The 26,837-nt window shown below is 44.1% G+C and overlaps 1 protein-coding gene across 1 annotated transcript in view; it reads right to left on the bottom strand.

The window, feature by feature from the left end:
* Positions 1–6,996: 6,996 nt before the first annotated feature.
* NSMF (NMDA receptor synaptonuclear signaling and neuronal migration factor) overlaps positions 6,997–26,837 on the bottom strand; it is a 36,656-nt gene continuing 16,815 nt past the window's right edge. The window contains exons 5-14 of the mRNA XM_070758190.1: positions 15,770–15,822; positions 14,724–14,813; positions 13,921–14,042; positions 13,201–13,284; positions 12,093–12,126; positions 10,642–10,712; positions 10,317–10,396; positions 9,503–9,605; positions 8,585–8,660; positions 6,997–7,539 (exon numbers count right to left, since the gene is read on the bottom strand). Of these exons, the coding sequence (XP_070614291.1) occupies positions 7,442–7,539; positions 8,585–8,660; positions 9,503–9,605; positions 10,317–10,396; positions 10,642–10,712; positions 12,093–12,126; positions 13,201–13,284; positions 13,921–14,042; positions 14,724–14,813; positions 15,770–15,822 (811 nt within the window). The 3' untranslated portion in view covers positions 6,997–7,441. The remainder of the gene's footprint in view (positions 7,540–8,584; positions 8,661–9,502; positions 9,606–10,316; positions 10,397–10,641; positions 10,713–12,092; positions 12,127–13,200; positions 13,285–13,920; positions 14,043–14,723; positions 14,814–15,769; positions 15,823–26,837) is intronic.

Raw genomic sequence — 26,837 nt, 5'->3', positions numbered from 1 at the left:
ACTTGCATTTTTACCTGCGTTCGAACTGCTAGGCCGGCAGAAGTAACAGGAGCTTACTCCGTTACGCAGTGTTAGGGATTCGAACCACCGAACTGCTGACCTTTTTGATCCACAAGCTCAGCGTCTTAACCCCTGACCACCTCGACCCTACATTGACCCTTATATAGCATCAATTTAATGCTCAACCTCAGTTGACTGGATTCATGTCCAGCCCCCAAAATCAGAATCCTCCGTTACGTTTGCAGTACAGAAGATTTATTCAAGCCTATATCTATATTATTCAAGCCTATATTCAAGCCTTTCCTTATCAGGAAAGACTTCATGAACTCAAATCTGTAGAGTCTGGAGGGCAGAAGGGAAAGGGGAGAGGACATGATTGAAACATTTAAATATTTTAAAGGGTTAAATAAATGTTTTTAATAGGAAAGTGAATGCAAGAACAGGGGGGCACAATCTGAGGTTAGTTGGGGGAAAGATCAGAAGCAAGGTGAGAAAATATTATTTGACTGAAAGAGTAGTAGATGCTTGGAACCAACTTCCTGCAGACGTGGTTGGTAAATCCACAGTAAGATGCTTGGGATAAACAAAGATCCATCCTAGGATAAAATACAGGAAATAGTATAAGAGCAGACTAGATGGACCAGGAGGTCTTTTTCTGCCGTCAGTCTTCTATGTTTCTATACACAAGGATCTAGTTGGGTGATGTTCAACACTAAATCGGCGCCAGAGAAGAGTTAACGGAATTCAAGATGGGTTGGATCACTTGTTGCAATGTAACAACTCTCAGCTGATGACTTGCTTAGCTCTGCCCTCCTAGCTTTACCTGCTGTTAACTCCAACAGCCCAGGACTTAGCGAGTGGATGAGATTCTACACCAAGACAGGCCAGTTGTCAAATCTTTTGACTAGAAGATCTCCGCTTAGGACCAGAAGTGGAGAACAGCGGCTTTATCCCCATCACCGTTAGGGGGTTGCTTCTAAGGCAACTATGTCAGACCAAAACCTGACCATCCAAGCCATGGAAGAGGCTGGATCAAGTACAGTGGTACCTCTACTTATGAACTTAATTCGTTCCGTAACCAGGTTCTTAAGTAGAAAGGTTTGTAAGAAGAAGCAATTTTCCCCATAGGAATCAATGTAAAAGCAAATAATGTGTGCGATTGGGGAAACCGCAGGGAGGGTGGAGGCCCTGTTTCCTCCCAGGAGTTTCTTAGAGAGGCCCCATGGAGGCTTCTCCCCACCTTTTCCGGCCCTGTTTCCTCCCAGGAGTTTCTTAGAGAGGCCCCACGGAGGTTTCTCCTTGCCTTTTCCAGCCCTGTTTCCTCCCAGGGGATTCCTAGAGAGGCCCCATGGAGGCTTCTCCCCGCCTTTTCCGGCTCTGTTTCCTCCCAGGAGTTTCTTAGAGAGGCCCCACAGAGGCTTCTCCCCGCCTTTTCTGGCCATGTTTCCTCCCAGGGGATTCCTAGAGAGGCCCCACAGAGGCTCCTCCCTACTTTTTCCGGTTACGGTTTCGGAGGATCAGGTTGGTAAGTGGAAAATGGTTCTTGAGAAGAGGCAAAAAAATCTTGAGCACCTGGTTCTTATCTAGAAAAGTCCGTAAGTAGAGGCCTTCTTAGGTAGAGGTACCACTGTAACTGAATTTCTCTCTTCTGAAGGAGAGAAAAGGCAGCTGACTTTTGCTCGGCGAAATGGCAAGAACCCTAAGAGCCAAAAAGACACCGGACTTTGGTGGCTGCACCAAGTTAACACAGTGGCTTTAAACAGAGCAACCAGGTTTGCGGAGGAATCTGGGAAGCCGCTTTGCTTCCTAGCCTACAACCTTGAAACTTCTCACCAAAGTAGGACCAAGTGATGAGCTTTTGGAGATCAAGCAAGCTTGGCTAGGTGCCATCACTTGGGGAGATGGCGTTGGACTGAAGAGACCCAAATATATCCCTACTCAGGAGCTTCTTCTGAGCTGTCAGATCCTGGGACAACATATTGAAGGCGTGGCCATGTGTTAGGAGATATAGCATAGAAACATAGAACATTGACGGTAGAAAAAGACCTCCTGGTCCACCTAGTCTGCCCTTATACTATTTCCTGTATTTTATCTTAGGACGGATCTATGTTTATCCAAGGCATGTTTAAATTCAGTCCCTGTGGATTTTCCAACCATGTCTGCTGGAATTTTGTTCCAAGCATCTACTCCTCTTTCAGTCAAATAATATTTTCTCACGTTGCTTCTAATATTTCCCCCAACTAACCTCAGATTGTGCCCCCTTGTTCTTGGGTTCACTTTCCTATTAAAAACACTGCCCTCCTGAACCTTATTTAACCCTTTAACGTGTTTAAATGTTTCGATCATGTCCCCCCTTTCCCTTCTGTCCTCCAGACTATATAGATGGAGTTCATGAAGTCTTTCCTGATAAGTTTGATGCTTAAGACCTTCCACCATTTTTGTAGCCCTTCTTTGGACCCGTTCAATTTGATCCGTATCTTTTTGTAGGCGAGGTCTCCAGAACTGAGCATGCCCTTAAATAACCCTACCTAGAAGAAGATATCTTTGAAAGCAACCCTACCCTTTCCTGTAGCTTTCTCCAGCTCAGTGGTTCTCAACCTAGGAGTCGGGACTCCTTTAGGGGTCAAACGACCATTTCATAGCGGCCGTCTAAGATCATTGGAAGAGACAAATTTCCCATGGTGTTAAGAACTAACACTTCTATTCTGGCGCCTTGGAATATGTTTTTACAATCCGACCAATCAAGCGTTTACAGTGGGGAGTGTCCCCCTGACCTCCCTGCCAATCAGTTTAAAGCTCTGTCAGGAGAATTGGCGCTAGACTTATGGTTGGGGGTCACCACAACATGAGGAACTGTATTAAGGGGTTGTGGCATGAGAAAGGTTGAGAAACACTGTACTAGTGGAAATAAGCGACTCTAAGCGAAGATTCGATTACCCAGAAGAGTTCTAATTCACGCTGGATAGTCTGCGGAGAGGGGCGGCATACAAATCCAATAAATTATTATTATTAAATTATAGAATTTTGTTTCTTTCGCACACTTAGGAGCTACTAAACCCTCGTTCTGAACATACATGAAGTTTACCAAGTTGGAATGGACTTTATCAAGTTGGAAACCTGATCATACATACAGTTGCTTTCTATAAAAGCCCTTAGATTTCACCATCAGGCCAAGCCTGAATTTTTTAAAAAAACACAGATTAACGATCAATTCAAACATACCAGAAAGGTTAAGAGGAAAAGACTTTAAAGCGAGAAAATGCTCCGTTGTAGCTATTACTCAACCCACACAATGGACTCGGAACTAAGGAAATAAAAATATATATATTCTGCCCATATACACAACAATGAAGGCATCACATCTTTTTCTATTCTTATTATTTTCATATCCGGGTTGTTAGCTCACGTTGGAGAGAAGGCATCAAAGAAGGATGCCACACCCTTTCCATAAATCAGCTAAGCTCTCAATTTTTCCCCCCGCGTCACCAAACAACACCCCACGTCACCCTCCACCCAGGATCGCAAGCTGAGATCTTGAAATTCCTTCTGCTAAGATTGATTCGACTTAAATTAATCAGAATTGGATCCGGACCGTCCAACCCCTTACTCAAGCCGTGGATCCTAAACCGTTTCAGACCAACTGGCTGTCTAGTCTACTCTTTAAAAAGCTTCTACTGACGGTGCACCCACAACTTCTGGTGGCAAGCCGTTCCACTGGTTAATTGTTGTCAATTAACTTAAGGATGCTTCCCCTTAATTTCAGGTTGCTTCTCGTCCTTGATTAGGTCCTTTTCTTCTCCGAAGCACCAAAGGGATGGACAAGACGCAAATGGGTGGAAGCTGACGAGAGATCCAAGCTGAAATTGAGGAGAAATTTTCTGATAATGGAATTAGCTTTGATTCCATCCATGGAATAGCTTGCCTGCCAAAGTTGGGGATGATTCATTGTTGGATGCCTGCAAAAAGCCGTTTGACTGATATGGGTACAAACCTCCCGCCGTGAGCAGGGGGTTGGACTAGAAGACCTCCAAGGTCCCTTACAGCCCTATGAGTCTATGCTCTTCGAAGCAATGTTGACCAAACTCTGCTCTTTCAGACGAGGACAAAAAGGGAAAAAAATAAAATATGTTTTTGAGGGTGGATATGCTTTCTTCAATGATAGAAAATCGTAATTGCTTATCCCTGCCAAACTTTCACCAAAGCTGTCGAGGCTGAGATGAAAAAAGGACAACAGGGGTGAAATCCAACAGGTTCCGACAGGTTCTGGAGAACCGGTAGCAGAAATTTTGAGTAGTTTGAAGAACTGGTAGTGGAAATTTTGAGCAGTTCAGAGAACTGGTGGATATCGGGGCAGATATCAATTGACTCCGTCCTGGGGTTGGTGTGGAAGGGTGGATATCAATAGACTCAGTCCTGGGGTTGGTGTGGAAGAGTGAATATCAATAGACTCAGTCCTGGGGCTGATATCAGGGTGGATATCAATAGACTCAGTCCTGGGGTTGGTGTGGAAGAGTGAATATCAATAGACTCAATCCTGGGGCTGATATCAGGGTGGATATCAATAGACTCAGTCCTAGGGTTGGTGTGGAAGAGTGAATATCAATAGACTCAGTCCTGGGGCTGATATCAGGGTGGATATCAATAGACTCAGTCCTGGGGATGGTGTGGAAGGGTGGATATCAATAGACTCAGTCCTGGGGCTGATATCAGGGTGGATATCAATAGACTCAGTCCTGGGGTTGGTGTGGAAGGGCACATATCAATAGACTCAGTCCTGGGGCTGATATCAGAGCCGATATCAACACATCTACTCCTTGGGTTAGTGTGGAAGGGCGGATATCAATAGACTCAGTCCTCGGGTTGATATCAGGGTGGATAGCAATAGACTCAGTCCTGGGATTGGTGTGAAAGGGCAAATATCAATAGACTCGGTCCTGGGGTTGGTATCAGGGCAGATATCCACAGACCCAGTCCTTGGGTTGGTGTGGAAAGGCAGATATCAATAGACTCAGTCCTGGGGTCGGAGTGGAAGGGCGAATATCAATAGACTCAGTCCTCAGGTTGATATCAGGGTGGATATCAATAGACTCAGTCCTGGGGTCGGAGTGGAAGGGCGAATATCAATAGACTCAGTCCTCAGGTTGATATCAGGGTGGATATCAATAGACTCAGTCCTGGGGCTGATATCAGGGCAGATATCAACACACCTAGTCCTTGGGTTGGTGTGGAAGGGCAGATATCAATAGACTCAGTCCTCGGGTTGATATCAGGGTGGATATCAATAGACTCAGTCCTGGGGTTGGTGTGAAAGGGCAAATATCAATAGACTCGGTCCTGGGGTTGGTATCAGGGCAGATATCAACAGACCCAGTCCTTGGGTTGGTGTGGAAGGGCGAATATCAATAGACTCAGTCCTGGGGTTGGTGTGGAAGGGCGAATATCAATAGACTCAGTCCTGGGGTTGGTGTGGAAGGGCAGAAATAGACTCAATCCTGGGGTCGGGGTGAAGGGGAAGAAATTGATAAACTTAGTGTCCGAGGAGTGGGGACTGACAGTGGCTGGGATGGAGAGAAATATAGGGAGTCCTCCAGTTACAACAGTTCATTTAGCGACCATCCCAAGTTACGACGGCTCTGGAAAACAAGTGACTTATCAATAATATTTTTTTTCACATTTACAATTGTGGTTCCCCAAGGTCACCGGATCAAAATCTTAACGCTGGGTAACCTCTTCCTATTTACAACGGTCACAGTGTCGAATGTGCGGAAGCCAAAATACCGGTGGGAATCACCAAAATCTCGCTCACGTGCGCATCCTCACATGAGTTTTGGCTTTTGGAGCATGTGCAGAAGCCAAATTTCGGGCTGACATGCGCCCGCCCGCCCACACCGCCCCCCTGCTCTGTCCCAAGTAACAAAGCCAAACCGTTCCTTTCCCAAACACTCCCAACCATTTCTCCCCGAAGTGAAATCTGGATTATTTAAATACACGGTCACTTACACAGAAATAAAAAAACCCTTAGGATGACGTTTTGGCCCAGATTTTTTTTTTCTTCCCGTCTGGGACAAAGCAGAAAAAAAGGGTGGAGTAGATCACTGGGCTTTGAAAGATCTGATGCTACAGAAAACCAAGTTTGTTTGTCATCTCCACCCTCTGAAACTCAAACAGCTGCAGTAGAAGTTCACCAACTCAACACTGACAGCCCACGGGTCCAAAAACTAACCAACACCCGCCCCTAAAAAAGGAACTGCAGTGAGTAAATCTTTTAAACATGGCTATTGGTTTCTAATCTGCAAACTATTTATATTTATATCTATTTATATATCTATCTATATATATATATATATATATATATATATATAAACTAGCCAAGGTCCACCTCGGCCCTATCAGCAGATCACAGCTGGCAAAAGTCAGTGGTTTTGGGTTTTTTTGCCAAACTATATTAAGGAAGCTGCTCCTTAAATTGGAAAAAAAATAATTTAAATAAAAATAAAAATGAGGTTTGTCCTGAAGGGACTTGTCTACAGTTTGAAGTGTCCCTCAAAAGTTTTTGCTGGAATCCTCGGTCAAGGATTTAGCAGGTTTGCAGCTAGACGCCAAAAAAGAATCTGGACGGTGATTATCTCTAGCTACCCATAGATATAAATATAGATATGGAGAGACAGATATATATATATATATATTTATATATATCTCAAGATATATTACGATGTGAAATATAGTCTCGAGCAGAGTCAAAAAAAATATCTCATCTACCAGATATTGGTGTGCGCGGTTACGGCAACAGCTGATTAAATATTTCCTCTTGTTTTGTAAGAAAGAAAGAAAGAAAGAGAGAGAGGGAAGGAAGGAAGGAAGGAAGGAAAGAAAGGAAAGAAAGAAAGTAAAGAAAGAAAGAAAGAAAGAAAGAAAAATTGCACTTCTGTAAATGTCTATGGATGGATGTGTGTGTGTGAGAGAGAGAGAGAGAGAAAGAAAGAGAAAATTCACATGTTTTCTTAAAATGGATGAGATTTCTTTTAAGGTCCAGCTTTCTTCAAACTCATCGAAGGGTTTGATCGATCATTTCCAAGCATTGAACTGAGAAGGTTCTTCATGACAGCAAAGTAGATCATAAACAGGATGATTGATTTGAGTCTCTGTAAGAAACCTGAGCTTCAAATGTCTTCTGAGAAGAACTGTCATGGCGTCGGGCGTCTTGACATTTAAAAACCGCCCCGGTCCCTGAAGGCCGGCCACCTCGCCCCACCCCGTCCGCAGTGCGCCATCCATCTCGGGCCTCGAGTTGCCGTCGGACATCTTGGAGGCCGTTAACGGTGCCTTTTTGGCGCCTTCTCGGCGCCTCCTCGCAACCGTGAAAAAGATCTCCCGCTCTGCGACGTTCCGCCTGCTCGGGAGACCCATGGAAAATTTCCTCCTGGCCCCGTCCTGAGGGTGCTCATAAAATGTCATCATAATCGAGCAGCTTGGAATGCTGACGGGTTTTCCAGACTCGGTAGAGACGGAAGTCGAAATAAGTCTCGATCATTTCCTTTCCTGCGGGGGGGGAATTAAGGGAGGTCAAGTCAGAGGTCTGTTAGAAGAAGACACCAGCATTGTCTTACTGGGATGGGTTACCTGATTGATCTGTCTGTCTGTCTGTCTGTCTATCAATCTATCTACCTAACCCAAATCCATCCATCAATCATCTTTATCATCTGCCCATCTATCAATCAATCAATCTATCTGTTTGTCTGTCTACCTGTCTACCTGTCTACCTGTCTATCTATCTATCTATCTATCTACCTGTATATCTATCTATCTACCTGTCTACCTATCTACCTATCTATCTAATCTATCTATCTGTCTGTCTGTCTGTCTGTCTGTCTGTCTGTCTATCTCTATCTATCTATCTATCTATCTATCTATCTATCTAATCTATCTCTATCTATCTATCTCTATCTATCTCTATCTATCTATCTATCTCTATCTATCTCTATCTATCTATCTATCTATCTATCTATCTATCTAATCTATCTCTATCTATCTATCTACCTACCTACCTACTTACCTACCTTTCTTTCTTTCTTTCTTTTCTATCTCTCTATCTCCAATTATATATTTGTCTTTCTATCATCTATCCAGCCAGCCAGCCTCTATCTCTATCACCTGCCTATCTATCTACCTATCTACCTACCTATCTACCTACCTACCTATCATCCATCCATCCATCATGGGATCAAAAGTTGATCCTTGGCAACCAGCCTGTGTTGGGTTCACATGGTCGCCATTTGCAACCTTCTCAACTGGCTTCCGACAAGCAAAGTCAAGAGGTGGAGCCACATTCGCCAAACGACCGTGTGATTCACTTCACAATGCCCACAATCCGCTTAACCATGGTGGAGGGGAAAAAATGAAAAGGCTATAAACCAGGTGTGACTTTGTTAACAACCCTAAGCAAGCCAGGTTTGCTTGGCACTAAAAATTCTGGTTTGGATTTGGCCATATACACGGAGGACCGCCTGTGCTTATTCTACCTGTGCCAATCAACAGTGGTAGATTTTCCTGGGCTTAGCAAAGGTGGATTAGTTGTCTCATTTACCTTGAGCGGAAAGTTCAAGAGGAGATTCGAAGGTCACGCTACAAGGGCTCATAAGATTCTTCAGGTTTTGGAACAGCTGGGAAGCAAAGAAATCCAGGGTGATTTGAAATGCCTCCTTTAGATGTGCCACAAACTATTGGTTCCCTTTTCCACATCCTACTGAAGACTACAGGGCTTGGCAGTCAATTCCAAAATCATTATTGGGGCAACTTAACCATAAACGTTCAATTTTTCTACTTCATTTAGTAGTAGGTTATGGTCTACTTTGTCAAAAGCCTTACTGAAGTCCAAGTAAACCACATCAACAGCATTTATTTTTGATTTGATTTGATTTGATTTGATTTGATTTGATTTGATTTGATTTGATTTGATTTGATTTGATTTGATTTGATTTGATTTGATTTGATTTGATTTGATTTGATTTGATTTGATTTGATTTGAATGCCGCCCCTCTCCATAGACTCGGGGCAGCTAACAACAGTGGTAAAAACAACATGCGACAATCCAATACTAAGACAGCTAAAAACCCTTATTTTAAAACCAATCATACATACAAACATACCATACATAAATTGTAAAAGCCTAGGGGGAAAGAATCGTCTGCGGAGAGGGGCGGCATACAAATCTAAATAATAAATAAATAAAATAAAATCTCAGTTCCCCCATGCCTGACGACAGAGGTGGGTTTTAAGAAGCTTACGAAAGGCGAGAAGGGTGGGGGCTATTCTAATCTCTGGGGGGAGTTGGTTCCAGAGGGCCGGGGCCGCCACAGAGAAGGCTCTTCCCCTGGCTCCCGCCAAACGACATTGTTTAGTTGCATTCCCCTGGTCCACTAGTTTTGTCACTTTGTCAAAGAATGATATAAGACTAGTCTGGTTTGTCAAGATCCTTCTGTATCTTGAGCCTATCTTCACTCACCTTCTCACCATTGTGGTTCCCCAAGACGTAACAGCCCATGATGTGGATGACATTTGGAACCGGGTTCAGCTTGCTCATCAAGTGGCCCAGCCGCTTCCAGAAGCTGCAGAATGAGGCAGGAGAAGGTTTGAGAGACCGGAAGCATTTCCCGAAAAAAAGATCTCTAGACTAGACTTTCAATCCTGGGCCTAGAAAGTTTAGAACTAAGACACCTTAAACAAGATCTAAGTATTGCCCACAAGATCATATGCTGCAACGTCCTGCCTGTCGGCGACTACTTCAGCTTCAACCACAACAAAAGAAGAGCACACAACAGATTTAAACTTAATATTAACCGCTCCAAACTTGACTGTAAAAACTATGACTTCAGTAACCGAGTTGTCGAAGCGTGGAACTCATTACCAGACTCCATAGTGTCATCCCCAAACCCTCAACACTTTACCCTTGGATTATCTATGGTTGACCTATCCAGATTCCTAAGAGGTCAGTAAGGGGCGAGTACAAGTGCACTAGAGTGCCTTCCGTCCCCTGTCCTATTGCTCTCCTATATCTCCTATACTTTTCTTCTATTCCTATATCTCTTCTTCTACTCTTTCATTGATATGTTCTATTACTACATCTTCTTTTCTATTCTTTCTTAGATATATTTTACTATGAGTATCTCCTCTATAACCTTCATCATGTATTTTACTACGGTATGTGTATATAGATATATACCCACTAAAACCCTCATTGTGTATTGGACAAAATAAATAAATAAAATAAAAATAAAAATCTCCAGCTGCCCGTTCCTCACGAGAAAGTCTCCACTCACTAAATCATGTCCTCCTCCTTCTCCACTTTGGCGAAAGTGGCGACTTTATTCTTCAAGAGGTATAAATGGCCTGGACCACCCTGAAAGGACAAAAGAGAGGGAGAGAAAGAGAGACGGTCTTCTAGAATCAGCCTGGAGAACATCCAACGGTTCCTTCTCAAATTGCCAGGGTGATGAGAAGATCTTCAGGAGGCATCTAGAGCAGGAGTCAACAACCTGTGCCTCTGGAGCACTCTAACCACTGCACCAGCAAGGCTTTATCCCCAGTCCCTTGGGGAAGGTAGGGTTTTTTTGAAGTCAACCCTTGCCAGATGCCCTCACTCACCTGGCAAAAAATCATCATTTTCCAAATTTTGCAGCCCTTCCGATAGATGTTGAGTTTTTTTTCAATTTCCTCTGCAGACAAATGAAAGAAGGAAGGAAACGTTGAAGCCAGAAGATGGCTTTGTAGGCAAAGGCGCCACAATGAGGGGTACAGGTGCGTCTCATCATACAACAGTTTGTTCGGTGACCATTCAAAGGTAGAATGGCCTGGAATAAAGGGAACTTATGACTGTTTTTTTCACACTTGCGGCCACGTGGTCAAAATTCTGGCAACCCAGGCCGCCAAGTTACAACCGGTTCTATAGAACCGGTCCGAACTTGAAGGAACCCACCTCTGGAAAAGGCTCTGTGGGATCTTCTCTCTGAAGCAATGTTTCTAAACCTTGCCAACTCTTAAGATGTCCAGACTTCAACTCTCAGATTTCCCCCAGTCAGTCCTTGCTCCATCCATCAACTCAATCAGTTATGGGAGACGTTGGAAAGTCAAGATACTCAATCTACTTATTTTCTCCAACTGGCAACTCCTGGCTACTAATGGTTTGCTCATCTTAGAGGAGGTTGAAGGAGGTGACTAAAGGTTAAACTCATCTTGTTCCTCCTGGCTACTAAAGGTTTGCTCATCTTAGAGGAGGTTGAAAGAGGTTACTAAAAGTTAGGTCATCTTGCTCCACCTGGCTACCAAAGGTTTGCTCATCTTAGGGGAGGTTGAAGGAGGCTACTAAAGGCTAACTCATCTTGCTCCTCCTGAACACTAAAGGTTTGCTCATCTTAGGGGCGGTTGAAGGAGGTTACTAAAGGCTAACTCATCTTGCTCCTCCTGGACACTAAAGGTTTGCTCATAGGTTACCAAAGGCTAACTCATCTTGCTCCTCCTGGACACTAAAGGTTTGCTCATCTTAGGGGAGGTTGAAGGAGGTTACTAAAGGCTAACTCATCTTGCTCCTCCTGGACACTAAAGGTTTGCTCATCTTAGGGGAGGTTGAAGGAGGTTACTAAAGGCTAACTCATCTTGCTCCTCCTGGACACTAAAGGTTTGCTCATAGATTACTAAAGGCTAACTCATCTTGCTCCGCTTGGCTACCAAAGGTTTACTCATCTTAGAGGAGGTTGAAGGAGGTTTCTGAAAGCACATCTTGCTCCTCTTAGATACTAAAGGTTTGCACCCCTTGGGGTTGGTTGAGAGAAGCCCTTTGGGGAAGGAAAATGAAGGAGGGACAGAGATTTCTTCCACAACGTTAAGGTTGCAGAAAGTACACAGCACCTCTTTATCTGTGGGAGTGGACACTGGACTTCCTACATCCTGAAGGATCCAGTAGGATCTCCCTTTCCATAGATCCAGATTTCTGCCCTGCAACACTGACCAGCAGGACCTTCGCCCAAGCGACCAGACACATGTAGAACACATCATTCCTACTACAACTTCATTGGATTTATGACCCAAAGTTGACGTACCCAGAATGTCATCAAAGGTGGCGTGCTCGTGATCCTGAAAAAATGAACAAAGAGGCAAAGATCAAAGGACGCAGACGTGGTGGTCCAGGAAGACCAAAGAAGACGAGACAGTGGGGCAGAGAAAAAGGTGGCGGGGTTGCAGTGAAGATCTATAGTTAGAAGGGTGATAGAAGATCTGAAAAAGGCAGGAAGGCAGAAGTGAGAGGAAAGAGGTAGGAGAAAAAGAGAGAGGAGACCTGAGAGAGAAGGAGAGATAGCTGAGTGGGAAGTTGGATGAAGAGAGATGATAGAAACATAGAAACATAGAAGACTGACAGCAGAAAAAGACCTCATGGTCCATCTAGTCTGCCCTTATACTATTTCCTGTATTTTATCTTAGGATGGATATATGTTTATCCCAGGCATGTTCACATTCAGTTACTGTGGATTTATCTACCACATCTGCTGGAAGTTTGTTCCAAGCATCTACTACTCTTTCAGTAAAATAATATTTTCTCATGTTGCTTTTGATCTTTCCCCCAACTAACTTCAGATTGTGTCCCCTTGTTCTTGGGTTCCCTTTCCTGTTAAAAACACTTCCCTCCTGAACCTTATTTAATCCTTTAACATATTTAAATTTTCCTTCTGCCCTCCATGATAGATCGATTAAGGGAGAGAGATTTAAAAACAGAATAATAGAATTGAAAAATGAAGAAAACTGCTTAGACTATTGTTTCTTGAGTTAAAATTAGATATAGCTTTACTTCTTTAGACAGAATAATTGAGATTCAGATCCTATAAGTATACTATTATTCATTGAAGATACATGTATTGTGATATATGTATGGTTTTATGGTGGAGAGAAAAAATATTTTTTTAAAAATAGACAAAGATTTGTATATTGATGGACAGATCAAGACAGATTAGACAGGAAAGAGAGACAGAAGACAGAGAGAAGAAACAGTAAATAGATAGATAGATAGATAGATAGATAGATAGATGGATGGATGGATGGATGGATGGATGGATGGATGGATGGATGGATGGATGGATGGATGGAGGGGGGAGGGAGGGAGGGACGGAGGGACGGACAGATGGATTCCCCCCGTAGCTCCAGTCCAAGACTTACATAGAGGATGGGGATGATTGATGGGTCATCACGGCGGATAATTGTTGGAACATACTCAGCTTTGGGCACTTTGGAGGAAATGAGCTGGAACGAGAGAAAAACAAGGAGGAAGGGAGGAAAGAAGAAGTACAAAGAGAGAATTGTCAGTGGCCAAAGTTTTCCTTCCAACTACCAAAGTTTGTATTTAAGTTTTATTAAATTTATATTTATTTAATTGGATTTATATTTATTTATTTAATTGGATTTATATGCCCCCCTTCTCCGAGGACTCCTCTCTGAGGAATATTTAATAAAAATTCCTTTCTATTATAAAAATAAAATAAAATGTAATAAAATTAAAAATAAAAATAATTTAATTATTTAAAAATAATGTAAATATAATTTAATATAAATATAAATACTATAATATTTAATATAAATATAATTTAAATAATTAAAAAATAATTTATTCCTCTCCGAGAAACATTACATAAAAATATTATTTTTATTAAATAATATTAACATTTTTATAATTTATATTTTTATTATTTATAATATTTTTTATTAAATTTATATATTGTTTATTACTTTTTTAATGAAATTTATTTTAGGAAATTTATAAGCCGCCCAACTCCTGACGGATTCCGGGCTGGGGGCAGGACAAGCGAGAGGGAGGCAGGGTGGGTTTCCCCCATCCCGGTGGGGCCCTTGAATTGCTTGAGGTCCTCAAGGATCGCCTACCATGATTTTGGGGGGGACAAAGTCCTCCCCACTGCAGGTGGCCGCTTCCAGTTCTCTCTCCGCCTCCCAGTTCAAGTCGACCCCTTTGTCAATGGCACAGCAGGAATCCTGAAATTCATGGCCTGCGGGAGAAAAAGAGGCAAAAGCTCGGAGGTCCATCTCTGCCAATGCAGAAAACTCCCATTCACTCCCGAGGATGATGGACCATTTTACTCCTCCTTTCAAGATGGCTCCAAGATGAGAGGGCATGGCCAAACGCTGCGGCGCCATGGACTTTCCCCTCACTCTGTAGGGGAACTCCTGAAATTCGGGGACCTGTTTCATTCAGAATCCAAAGGGGTGGTGAAGTAGAGGAGCATCTCCGGTGGGCTGGGGGGGAGGGTGGCACCCCCCCGGGGAGCCGGAACAGTCTCCTCAACTGGCAGTGATGGGAGACGACTTCTATATTGTCCCTAGCTGCGGATTCGAACTGTGAATTCAAAAATCCCTGCATTGAAGAGTCGGTCTGAATCCTTCCCACAAGACTCTTGAGTAGCTCCTGGCTAGGAACAAGGGTGGAGTGGAAGGATCTGAAAGCACCCCACCTATTGCTCAACCACGACTGGTAATTGAGAAGGTCGGAAGAGTCAGTTGGGAGGTTTGCAAGGACTGCACAATTCATCTACAAGGTCAAGACAACATTTGCTGTCTCTGCCCTCAGTGCTCCAACTTGCTTAGGTTGGAATTTTGGGGTGTCCTCTTCCCCCCCCCAGCCCTTGACCTAGTTCTAGTTTGAATGGGATGTTGAAGAAAGAGGGACGTACTTTCTCGGGAATCACTGAGGTTTTCAGGCTTAATGGGAGTTGGATCGCTCCAGGACCGGCTGAAACTTCTCTCACGCCGCTCGGCAAAAGCTGGAAGGGACAGAGGAGAAAGAGAAGGGAAAGGGGGAGGAAGGGAAGAACATAGACAATGAAGAAAAGAGGAGGAGGAGGAGAAGAAGAGGAGGAAGAAGAAGAGGAGGAAGTGGGAAAAGGAGAAGGAGAAGATAGACGAGGAGGAAGAGGGGAAGGAAGAGAAGGAGAAGGAGAAGAAAAAGGAGAAGGAGAAGATAGACAATAAGGAGGAAGAGGAGGAGGAGAAGGGGGAGAAGGAGAAGGAAGAGAAGAAGGAAGAGGAGGAAAAGGAGAAGATAAACAATAAAGAGGAGGAAGAGAAGAAGAAAAAGGAGGAGAAGGAGAAGATAGATAATAAGGAGGAGAAGGAGAAGAAGAAGAAAAAGGAAAAGATAGACAATAAGGAGGAGGAGGAGAAGGGGAGGAGGAGAAGGAAGAGGAGGAGCAGGAGGAGATAGACAATAAAGAGGAGGAGGAGAAGGAGGAGAAGAAAAAGGAGAAGGTAGACAATAAAGAGGAGGAGGAGGAGAAGAAGAAAAAGGAGAAGAAGATAGACAATAAGGAGGAGGAGGAGGAGAAGGAGCAGATAGACAAGGAGGAGGAGGATCAGCAGGAGAAGGAGGAGGAGAAGGAAGAGGAGGAGGATTAATTATGACAAACCATTGCTGAAATCACATCCATCCCTGGCTCACCATCTTTGCTCTAGGCGCAGTGGGTACCAAAAATGTATTTCCTCCCCCACCCTTCCTCCACTTTTCCCCAGCCAGGATCCTTCCTTATGTTGTGCACAAACACTCCATCATTTGGGGGTCCCCCCACCCCCTCAAATGAAAGCTTGCCTGAGATCACTGTGTGGATGTGTGAGGGGTGTCAGAAGGTCCAACCCTGGTTGCGCAAGGCGAGATCTTGGGAGTCAGGAGAAGGTGGCCTGGCTCTTGTGGTCCCTCCCCATCCCGCTCAATCCGCTCACTTACTTTGTGCCTTCATGCGGCGGCTCCCTACCATACGGAGGTGTTTCCGGAAGTTTCTGAAAGAAGAAACAAAAATATAGAAGGCCGTCAGTCTTGGGGGGTAAAGAGAAAGAAAGGGGAAAATCTCGCAAACCGCCCGGAGCTGCAGATAAAAAGAAAATCAGGCAAAAGCCCCATCGCAGGAGATCTTGGCCTTCAACTTCCAAAACCCCCATCAGATAATTTCTCAACTATCTCAGAAAAACCAATGCGGGACGTTGTGCGCGAAGACGCATCATACAGCCTACACACACACACACACACCCCTCGGAGAAATGTGGAGAAAGGGGTGTGCATGGGAGAGAAACATGGAGGAAGTAGAAATTTGGGGATAGGAGAGCAAAAAGGCCGAACGCAAGTCAGCGCAAGGGAACATCTTCAGATTTGGGTCGAGGGCTTCATTGATCTGCAGGAAGCAGAACCTGATTTTTTGAGTTCGAAGGCTTCCATCTTACTCTTTAAAACTTCCAACCCTCTCTCTGTCTCTGTCTGTCTCTCTCTCGCTCTCTCTTTCTCTCTCTCTTTCTTTCTCTCTCTCCTTTCTCTCCCTCTCTCTCTGTCTCTTTCTCTCTTTCTTTCTTTCTCTCTCTCCTTTCTCTCCCTCTCTCTCTGTCTCTTTCTCTTTCTTTCTCTCTGACTCTTTCTCTTTCTCTTTCTTTCTTTCTCTCTCTCTCTCTGTCTCTTTCTCTTTCCCCCCCTCTCTCTCTTTATTTATTTATGTATTAGAGTTGAAAAGGAACTTGAAGGTCATCTAGTCCAACTCCCTGCTCAAGCAGGAGACCCTCCATCACCCCAGCCAGATGGCAGTCCAATTTCCTCTCTATTTATTTCTCCCTGTCTCTCTCCCTCTTTATTTCTTTCTCTCTCTCTTTTTCTATCTCTCTCTCTTTCTCTCTCTCTCTTTCTCTGTCTCTGTCTCTCTCTGTGTGTCTGTCTCTCTATCTATCTATCTATCTATCTATCTCTCTTTCTTTTTTTCTCTCTCTCTGTCTCTCTATCTTTATTTTATTTGTTTATTAGAGTTGAAAGGGACCTTGAAGGTCATCTAGTCCAACTCCCCACTCAAGCAGGAGGCCCTACACCATCCCAGCCATTCCTCTCTGTCTGTCTGTCTGTCTGTCTGTCTGTCTCTCTATCTATCTCTATCTCTATCTCTCTGTGTGTGTGTGTCTGTCTGTCTCTCTCTCTCCCTCTCTCTGTCTTTCCCTCTCTCTCAAAGGACCCCAGTTTTAAAAAGAACCACTTCCCAGTGGGACAAAACCAGCTAGCTGGTGGGTCACAGAATGCTAATGTTATTTCTACCAGGCACCACTAGTGGGCACCAGTTCTCCATTTCTGGTTGGACTGGTTTAGAAAAGAGGGATCTGTCATCAAGTTATACAGTACTTTAAATCAGGGGACTCTAATCTTGGGAACTTTAAGACTTGTGGACTTCAACTCCCAGAATTCCTCAGCCAGCTAATAGTTTGGCAGCCACTGCCAATCTATTCATTAAGTCTGCATTACTATTAATCTTCTCATTGTTCCTATCACCCGTCTCCTCCCGCTTAGGACTGTATGACTGTAACTTGGTCCTTACAATTTATATTGTTTGGAAATAGGATAGAAAATTAAAAAAAAGAAATCTATAAATTACTAGCTTGCAACCACTACAATCCAGCCAGTGTCTCATGAAAGTACTGGGAGAGAATGGGGAAGCAGCAGGAATAAAAAGAAACAGAAAAACCAAAAATATTAGTGAATAGTTTAATAGTGGTTGTCAAACTATTAGCTGGCTGAGGAATTCTGGGAGTTGATGTCCACAAGCCTTAAAGTTGCCAAGGTTGAAAACCTCTGCTTTAAATCATTCATGGATTGTTGTTTTTTAACAAGTCTTGAGATGGTGAAGGTAATTATGGATGCTCTCCACCAACACAAGTTGGTGGGTAGATGTTTTTGAACTTCCCAAGATAGGAGGGCAGGGGATAAAATATCTAGCTGAGTTCCTTGCCCAACAGAAAACCAGAACTTGAATTGAGAGACTCCTTGCCCAGCATCAGAATAGAAGAATAGAATAGAATAGAATTTATGTACTTATTTATTAGATTTTTATGCTGCCCCTCTCTGAAGACTCGGGGCGGAATAGAATAGAATAGAATGATATTGGAATGAAGAGTAGAATAAAATGGAATAGAATAGAATAGAATGGAACAGAATAGAATGGTTTTGGAATGAAGAATAGAATAGAACAGAACAGAAATTGGAATGAAAAGTAAAGTAGAGCAGAGTAGGATAGAATAGAATAGAATAGAATAGAATAGAATTTTAATTGGCCAAGTGTGATTGGACACAGAAGGAATTTATCTTGGTGCACACGGTCTCATTTTGCATAAAACAAAAGATACATTTGTCAAGAATCATAAGGTACAACAATGATAGTCCGGGCACAAATAACCAATCAAATTATGTTAGGAACCAGTCAATATAACCACCATCCCATAACTCTCTGTTGGGCTGAGAGGGTGGGATTAATCCTCCCCTCCTTCCCTGTGGGGTTAGTCCCCCACAGAACTTTTGCGGATGAATCAGGACTTTGCTGACCCCATTCTTGCTCCAGCAACGTCTCCACCAAACAACAATCATGGTTTTACAAGGAGTGGAACCATCACTCCATTGTTACATCTCTCTATCAAGCTGTCTTTAGGGAAGAATTAAACTCTTTAAGGTCTCAGACGCCAGCATTTTCTACCAAGGATCAAAATAGAAGGGGATAAAATCTCCCCAAGTAAATTATGATGGCATCTCACAGTACTTCAGCAATATAAGGTCATTTTTTCATTTTATCAAGGCATTTCTAAAGTGTTAGGACAGAAAAGATGAAATAAATCCTTTTACCCTCATTTAAACGAGGCCATTGGCTAATGACAATAGATTACAGGATATTGACACTTGGGTGAGTTATTATTGTATTTTCTTTGTTTCTTCCTTTCTTTCCTTTTTCTCTCTCCCTCTCTCCCTCCCTCTTTCTATCTTTCTTTTTTTTTCCTTTCTCCCTCCCTCTCTCTCCCTCCCTTCCTCCCTCTTTCTTTCTCTCTCCCCCTCCCTCTTTCTTTCTTTCTTTCTTTCTTTCCTTCTTTCTTTCACCACAAAGAAAAACCTCTTTTTGATTTTTTTTTTTCTGATTCGGGCGTCACCTTCCCTACCCTCTGAATGTATAGCCACAGAAAACACAGGCAGATGAGCATTTCTTATTTAAAACAAAATTCAGACAACTGAACCTGTGCAGAGTAAAAACACCAGGCTTTTTCGCTGACATTTCCGTTTGTAAATGGCTTAGAGGAGGGACTCTGAAATTGTCTGGATTTCCACTGGGGTGGAGAGGGAAGGGGGATTTTGTAGTATCCTTCCCCTGCCATGCCCGCCAAGCCACGCCCACCAAGCCACACCTTGCCAAGCCACGCCCACAGTGCCAGTAGTAAAGAAACTCCCACTACTGAATTATAGGAAACGATCTACCACCACCTATACATTTTATAAGATCATAAGAAGAGCCCTGCTGAATCGGGCCAGAGCCCATCGAATCCAGCATTCTGTGTCCCACAGTGGCCCACCAATTGTCCATGGGGATCTTGAGCAGAAAGAGAAGGCAAGACCCTCCCTTTCCCTTGACCCCCAACAAATGGGACCCAAGGGAACCCTGCCTGCCTCAACCAACATAGAGGCGGCAGTTGGACATCCATTTCAATAACCACCTATGATACACTTGGCATTCATGAATCTGTCTAATCCTGCTTTGAAGCTATCCAGGCTGACAGCTGTCACGACCTCTTCTGGAAGGGAATTCCATCAACCAACGACCCTCTGGGGGAAGAAATATTTCCCTTGATTTGTCCTCACTTTCTTACCTGTGAGCTTTAGGGAGGGTCCCCTCGTCCTATTATTGCGTGATAGAGAAAAGAATTTTTCTCTATCCACCTTTTCTATCCCATGCAGGATTTTATACACTTCGATCAAGTCCCCTCTTAAACGCCGTCTTTCAAGGCTGAAGAGACCGAGGCATTGCAACCTGGTTCCCTAAGGCATTGTTTCCTAACCTTGGCAACTTGAAGATATCTGGACTTCAACTCCCAGAATTCCACAGCCAGCAAATGCTGGCTGGGGAATTCTGGGAGTTGAAGTCCAAATATCTCCCAGTTGCCAAGGTTGGGAAACACTGCCCTAAGGGAGGGGCTCCATTTCTTTGATCATTTTTGTTGCCCTTTTTTGCACCTTTTCCAGTTCCATTCTATCCTTTTTGAGGGGCAGTGACCAGAACTGTACAGAGTACTCCAAGTGTGGTCTCACCATCAATTTCCACAACACTTTATACCAAATAATCCCCCACCCACAGGAGTGGGCTGCTGCCTGGATGGCGGAGAAACGCAGTGGGGTAGCGAAAATGGAGCCCCACCCCAGAGCACCCAATTTGCACTGAAAGATGTTGAAAGAAAATGCAGGGCGTCCTGCATAAGCCGCAACCACAGCGTGGTGGTAAAAATTTTGGTAGCCCTTCACTGCCCACCCACCCAAATTCCATATATTAGTATGATGCTCAGGGATGCAAAGCCTCTTTATAGAGAAGAGAGGAAGGCAAGCTGGGTTAGTTTTCCCTTCCAGCGGCTCTTGAACTATTCTCAGACATGCGAGTTGGATTCTGGGCTCAGGGGGGTAAGCAGAGGCACAAGAGGGAAGGCAAGGAGCAAAGGTAACCCTGGACTTACGACCAAACAATGTCTGGGTCCCGTCGACCAATCAATTTTGGCTGGCGGGACCCAGGGGAAGAGCCTTCTCTGTGGCGGCCCCATCCCTCTGGAATCAACTCTCTGCAGAGATTCAAATAGCCCCCACCCTCCTCGCCTTCCGTAAAATGCGGAAGACCCACTTTTGTCGCCAGGCATGGGGATAATTACCATCTCTCCCCCTTTTTTATTATGTTTTTGGCCTTAATGCATGATAGGTTAGGTTGAATGTGTGTGACTGCATAGTTAGGGTTTTATTATGTTATTAATGCCTTCTTAAATGGATTTAATATTTTATTATTAGATTTGTAATGTATTAGAAACATAGAAACATAGACGTCTGATGGCAGAAAAAGACCTCATGGTCCATCTAGTCTGTCCTTATACTATTTCCTGTATTTTATCTTAGGATGGATCTATGTTTATCCCAGGCATGTTTACATTCAGTCACTGTGGATTTACCAACCAGGTCTGCTGGAACTTTGTTCCAAGCATCTACTACTCTAGCATCTACTCTATTCTGCTAATCTAACATAGAAGACTGATGGCAGAAAAAGACCTCATGGTCCATCTAGTCTGCCCTTATACTATTTTCTGTATTTTATCTTAGGATGGATATATGTTTATCCCAGGCATGTTTAAATTCAGTTACTGTGGATTGATCTACCACGTCTGCTGGAAGTTTGTTCCAAGGATCTACTACTCTTTCAGTAAAATAATATTTTCTCATTTTGCTTTTGATCTTTCCCCCAACTAACTTCAGATTGTGTCCCCTTGTTCTTGTGTATTACTGTTATGCTGTAAGCCGCCCCGAGTCTTCGGAGAGGGGTGGCATACAAATCTAATAAACTATAAACTATAAAAGGAAACCCCCGTATTCCTTCTGCAGAGTGAAGAAACACTTGTTCGGTGAAGTTCGCCCTGTTTTATGGTGAAAAGGTGAATCGGTGCAGGGGTTAAATTAGCCGCACGGTTCTTAAAGCAAACCTGGCTTCCCCCACGGACTCGTCAGAAGGTCGTAAAACGAGGACCAAGTGACCCTGGGGGAGGGGACAATGCAGCAAATGGTCGTAAGTATGAATCAGTTGCCGAGCTCACCCGAAGTTTTGAGCCCGCGACCGTTGGGGATTGCAGCGACGGTCAGAAGCGTGAACAGCCCTCCTTAAAAGTCACTTCCCCCCCCCCACTGCCGTTGTTCAAAGTTTGATGCGGTCACTAAATGAACTGTTGTAAGTCGAGGACTCCCCATATAAGGTAGCGCTGAAGCACAGGTTCTTGCCAAGGAAGGAAGCAGAGTTCGCTAAACTACTTGCAGCATGGAGGAGCCCCCTTGTTCCCAATCCCAAGCTACAAAATATTTCTCTTTTATGGGCTTGAAGCTCATGTCAAGTTTGATTTTTTGCAAAAGACTCTTCCGTTTACGAAGAAAACAAACCATTCATTTGGTCTTGATTTGTCTTCTTCGGCAAAGCAACCCAGGAAAGAGAGGGGTTTGAAAGCGTTTCATTCCTTTCATCCAGACAAAAAAAGAAGACGAAAGGAAAGGAAAGGAGGAGAGGAGACGAAAGGAGAGGAGAGGAGAGGAGAGGAAAAGAGAGGAGAGGAGAGGAAAGGAAAGGAAAGGAGGAGAGGAGACGAAAGGAAAGGAAAGGAAGGGAGGAGAGGAGAGGAGAAGAGAAGGAATGGGAAGGGAAGGGAGGAGAGGAGAGGAGAGGAAAGGAAAGGAAAGGAGGAGAGGAGATGAAAGGAAAGGAAAGGAGGAGAGGAGAGGAGACAAAAGGAGAGAAAGAGAGGAGAGGAGAGGAGGAGAGGAGAGGAGAGAAGGAAAGGAAAGGCGGAGAGGAGAGGAGAGGAGACAAAAGGAGAGAAAGAGAGGAGAGGAAAGGAAAGGAGGAGAGGAGGAGAGGAAAGGAGGAGAGGAGAGGAAAGGAGGAGAGGAGAGGAAAGGAGGAGAGGAAAGGAGAGGAGAGAAGGAAAGGAAAGGAGGAGAGGAGACAAAAGGAGAGAAAGAGAGGAGAGGAAAGGAAAGGAGGAAAGGAGGAGAGGAAAGGAGGAGAGGAGAGGAAAGGAGGAGAGGAGAGGAGAGAAGGAAAGGAAAGGAGGAGAGGAGAGGAGACAAAAGGAGAGAAAGAGAGGAGAGGAGGAGAGGAGAGGAAAGAAGGAAAGGAAAGAATGAAAGAAGAGGAAAGGAAAGAAGAGGAGAGGAAAGGAGAGGAAAGGAGGAAAGGAGAAGAGAGGAAGAGAGCAGAGGAAAGAAGGAAAGGAGAAAAGGAGAGGAAAGGAAAGGAAAGGAAGAAAAAACAAGGGATTTTATCACCCATGGCAGCCGGCGCATACAACCAAGCAAAAACTGGAACCTCGTGCAAGGCAAATGTCCACCTTCCATACCTCTGGATCAAAACCGCCGAATCGTTCTCCCGTTTTCGACGTTTCCTCTCGGCGTAGCCCCTGAACGCCCTGGGGAACCAGGTGGAAGGCATTAAAAGCGAGCCAACAGAAGCTTCGAAATGGAGCGATGGGATGGAAAGAACGGGTGGGGGGAGGACAAGGGGGGAGACGAGGTGGACACAGGTACCAAATCCCAGAGGGGGGAGACGCCAGGGACGAAAACAAGGAACCACGATGGCAAGGAGACCAGGCCTATCGGGATGCCCGACGCGTGGGCAAAAGAATCTGGGCGAGGAGAACAGCTTGTGGCAGAACGGAAGTCTCTACCCCCGCCAGCCAATGCACAACACGTTGAGTCAACCCTACACTGCATGTTCTCTCTTTTGGAAGTGTTGTGTCCTGGCCTCCTTGCATATCCTCGCGTGAACCCAGAAGGCTTCGTTGACTAAGGTAGGGCTAGAACTCAGGATGCCCAACCTCTAATCTCATGCCCTTGACCCCTGCGCCAAACTGGTCCCGCCAGATCCTTCTTCCTATTGACTGAAAGGGAGAAAGGGATGGACTGGCCCAAAAGTCATCCAGGTGGCTTTGTACCTAAGGCAGAACTAGAACTCTCTTTCCCTAGTGGCCTCCTGATTCCTAAGGGGATAGAGACAGAGACACAGATGGGTGGGTGTTTGGGTGCAGGGGGTGGAGAGTGAGAAAGAAAGAGAGAGAGACAGAGAGAGAGAATGACAAGCGATGAGAGACAGCAACACAGATAGATGAGGCAAGAGAAACAGCATTAGAGACGAGAGAGAGATAGTGACAACAACAGCAACACGACGAGAGAGAGAGATAGCAACAGAGACAAGACAAATGAGAGAGAGCGATAGCAACAGAGACACAGATGAGATGAGAGAAAGAGAGAGAGACAGCAACAGAGACAAGAGGAGAGAGAGAGATAGCAACAGAGACAAGACAAGAGAGAGCCAGCAACAGTGACAAGAGAAGACAGAGAGATAGCGACAGAAACAAAATGAGATGAGAAAGAGAGAGAGATAGCAACGGAGACAGAGATAAGATGAGAGACAGCAACAGAAATGAGACAAGAGAGAGAGACAGACAGAGATGAGACAAGTGAGAGAGAAAGACAGCAACAGAGACAGAAACGAGACTAGAGAGAAATAGTGACAGAGACAGAGACGAGATGAGAGACAGCGACAGCGACAGTAACAAAGATGAGAGAGAAAGAGAGAGAGACAGCGACAGAGACGAGAGACAGCAACAGTGACGAGAGAAGAGAGAGAGAGAGATAGTGACAGAGACAAGACGAGATGAGATGAGAAAGAGAGACAGGGAGACAGAGATGAAACAAGTGTGTGAGAGAGACAGCAACAGAGACAGATGAGACGAGAGAGAGAGACAGCAACAGAGATGAGAGAAATAGACAGAGACAGACAGAGATGAGACAAGTGTGAGAGAGAGAGAAACAGTGACGGAGACAGAGACGAGACAAGAGAGAAAGAGAATGATAGTGACAGAGACAAAGACGAGATGAGAAACAGCGACAGCAACAAAGATGAGAGAGAGAGACAGTGACAGAGATGAGAGACAGCAACAGAAATGAGACTAGAGAGACAGAGACAGAGATGAGACAAGTGTGAGAGAGAGACAGCAACAGAGACAGATGAGATGAGAGAGAGCGAGAGAGCCAACAACAGTGATGAGAGAAATAGAAAGAGACAGACAGAGATGAGACATGTGAGAGAAAGAGAGAGACAGCGACGGAGACAGAAACGAGACAAGAGAAAAAGAGAAACATAGCGACAGAGACAGAGACGAGATGAGAGAGAGAGAGATGAGATAAGTGAGAGAGAGAGACAGCAACAGAGACGAGATGAGAGAGAGCAACAGTGATGAGACAAGAGAAAGAGAGAGAGAGAAAGCGACAGAGACGCAGAGAGAGAGAGATGGCGAAAGTCACACAGCTGGCTCGTTGCTTAAGGCAGGACTAGAACTCACAATCTCCTGGTTTCTAAATCAACACTTTCAGCACCAGACCAACCTATCAAGAATTTGCAGTGTACAAAAGCGGCTTCTTGCCATTCACAAGACACCGAGAGGATCAAATCAAACCAACCCCGGTTTGTTCTGAAGGTCGAGAGGGACTCCTTCTAAAACGAAAACACTTTCCAGCAAAAGGGGGCAAAACCAGGAATCCCAAGGCAGCACGTTGGGACCAAAGACTTCTCAAACTTGCTACTATCCAATGAATGGCTTTTCCAAGGGCTTGGAGAGATGGAAGAGAGGCCCAGCTTTCTGACTAGGAAGGCAAGATATTTTTTTTTCAGGATCAGAGATCTGTCACGTTCTCAGGAAAAGATCCTGGGGTATAACAGAAAAGGGCCAGGTTTTCCAACAGGAACCAAATCCTGCATTGGTATCCAAAGGGATATATATATATTTTTAACTACCCTGTTCCCCCCCTCCAAAATAAGATACCCCCTGATAATAAGCCCAATTGGGATTTGGAGTGCATGGCAATAAGGCCAAGCGCTTATTTCAGGGTTCAACAAAATATAAGACAGGGTCTTATTTTGGGGAAAACATGGTGTCTGTCTGTGTGTCTGTCCTGTTTTCCCTAAAATAAGACATCCCTCGATAATAAGCCCAATTGAGCTTTTGAATGCATGGCAACAAGGCCAAGTGCTTATTTTAGGGTTCAAAACAATACAAGACAAGGACTTATTTTATCTATCTATCTATCTATCTATCTATCTATCCATCCATCCATCCATCACCATATCTATCTATCTATCTATCTATCTATCTATCTATCTATCTATCCATCCATCCATCAACAGTGCTGGTTAGTGTAACTTGCTCACTGTTTACACACAGTAGCTCTGAGCTGGGTTAGCTGCTGGCAGGTGTTTCATGACCCATCTGGATAATAACAATCTCTGCCTATCAGGAATGCTACAAGGCCTCCAACCATCAATAAAATACAGCACATATTCTAAGGTCTCTAAGGCAGATGCCAAATTCTGTTTTTTTGCTTTAAGGGTGGGGGGGCTCCTCTCCCAATTATCCCAAACTCCGTTGTTTCAGGATCCCAGAATTCAAATTTATTCAATATTTCCACAAAGACAAAATACTTTTCCTCCCCAATTGCAAAATTCCTTTCAGCCATTCTGGTGTTTACATTTCTACATCGTACAGTCCCCTCTAAATGTGCAAATATCATATTTTGGGGGTATTAAATGCACCTTTTTCCTCCCTAAAAGAGGCTGATAAGTTGGGTGTGTCTTATACTCTGAATATAGCTCCCCTCCCCCAGTCCTAACTAGGTGCTAACAATCTTCCCAGCTCTTATCTTGCAGGTTCTTTCATTGTTACTCTCTGCAAAGAATGCTTTCCAAACCCTAAGTCTTTGCAGGGTTTTTCATTGCTCTAACTTGCTCCAAATGTCTCTTTCCAGACCAAGCAGGTACTAATAATTTTCCCAGCTCTTACTGGCTTGCAAGCTTTTTCATTGTTACTTTCTGCAAAGAATGTTTTCCAAGCCCTAAGTCTTCACAGGGTTTTTTTAAATTACTCTAACTTGCTCCAAATGTCTCTTTCCAGCCCCAACCAGGTACTAATAATTTTCCCAGCTCTTACTGGCTTGCAAGCTTTTTCATTGTTACTCTATCCGAATAAGTCTTTTTTAAAGCCCTATCCAGGGGGATAAAATATCTGATAAGGAGATTCTTTTCCCTATTTTCCTCCCAAAAAACTAAGGTGCATCTTATGCTCCGAAAAATACGATATATCACAGATAGACAAAGGACCACGTGAGGCACCAGGGAAGGATTTTACACAACGAACACACGCAAAAGGGTTTGGGGATTTTTCCCGAACGC

The sequence above is a fragment of the Erythrolamprus reginae genome, chromosome 8 (assembly GCF_031021105.1).
Source record: "Erythrolamprus reginae isolate rEryReg1 chromosome 8, rEryReg1.hap1, whole genome shotgun sequence".
Taxonomy (NCBI): Eukaryota; Metazoa; Chordata; class Lepidosauria; order Squamata; family Dipsadidae; genus Erythrolamprus; species Erythrolamprus reginae.
Note: the sequence above shows the minus strand (reverse complement) of the source record. Positions and strands in the feature narration are given on the sequence as shown.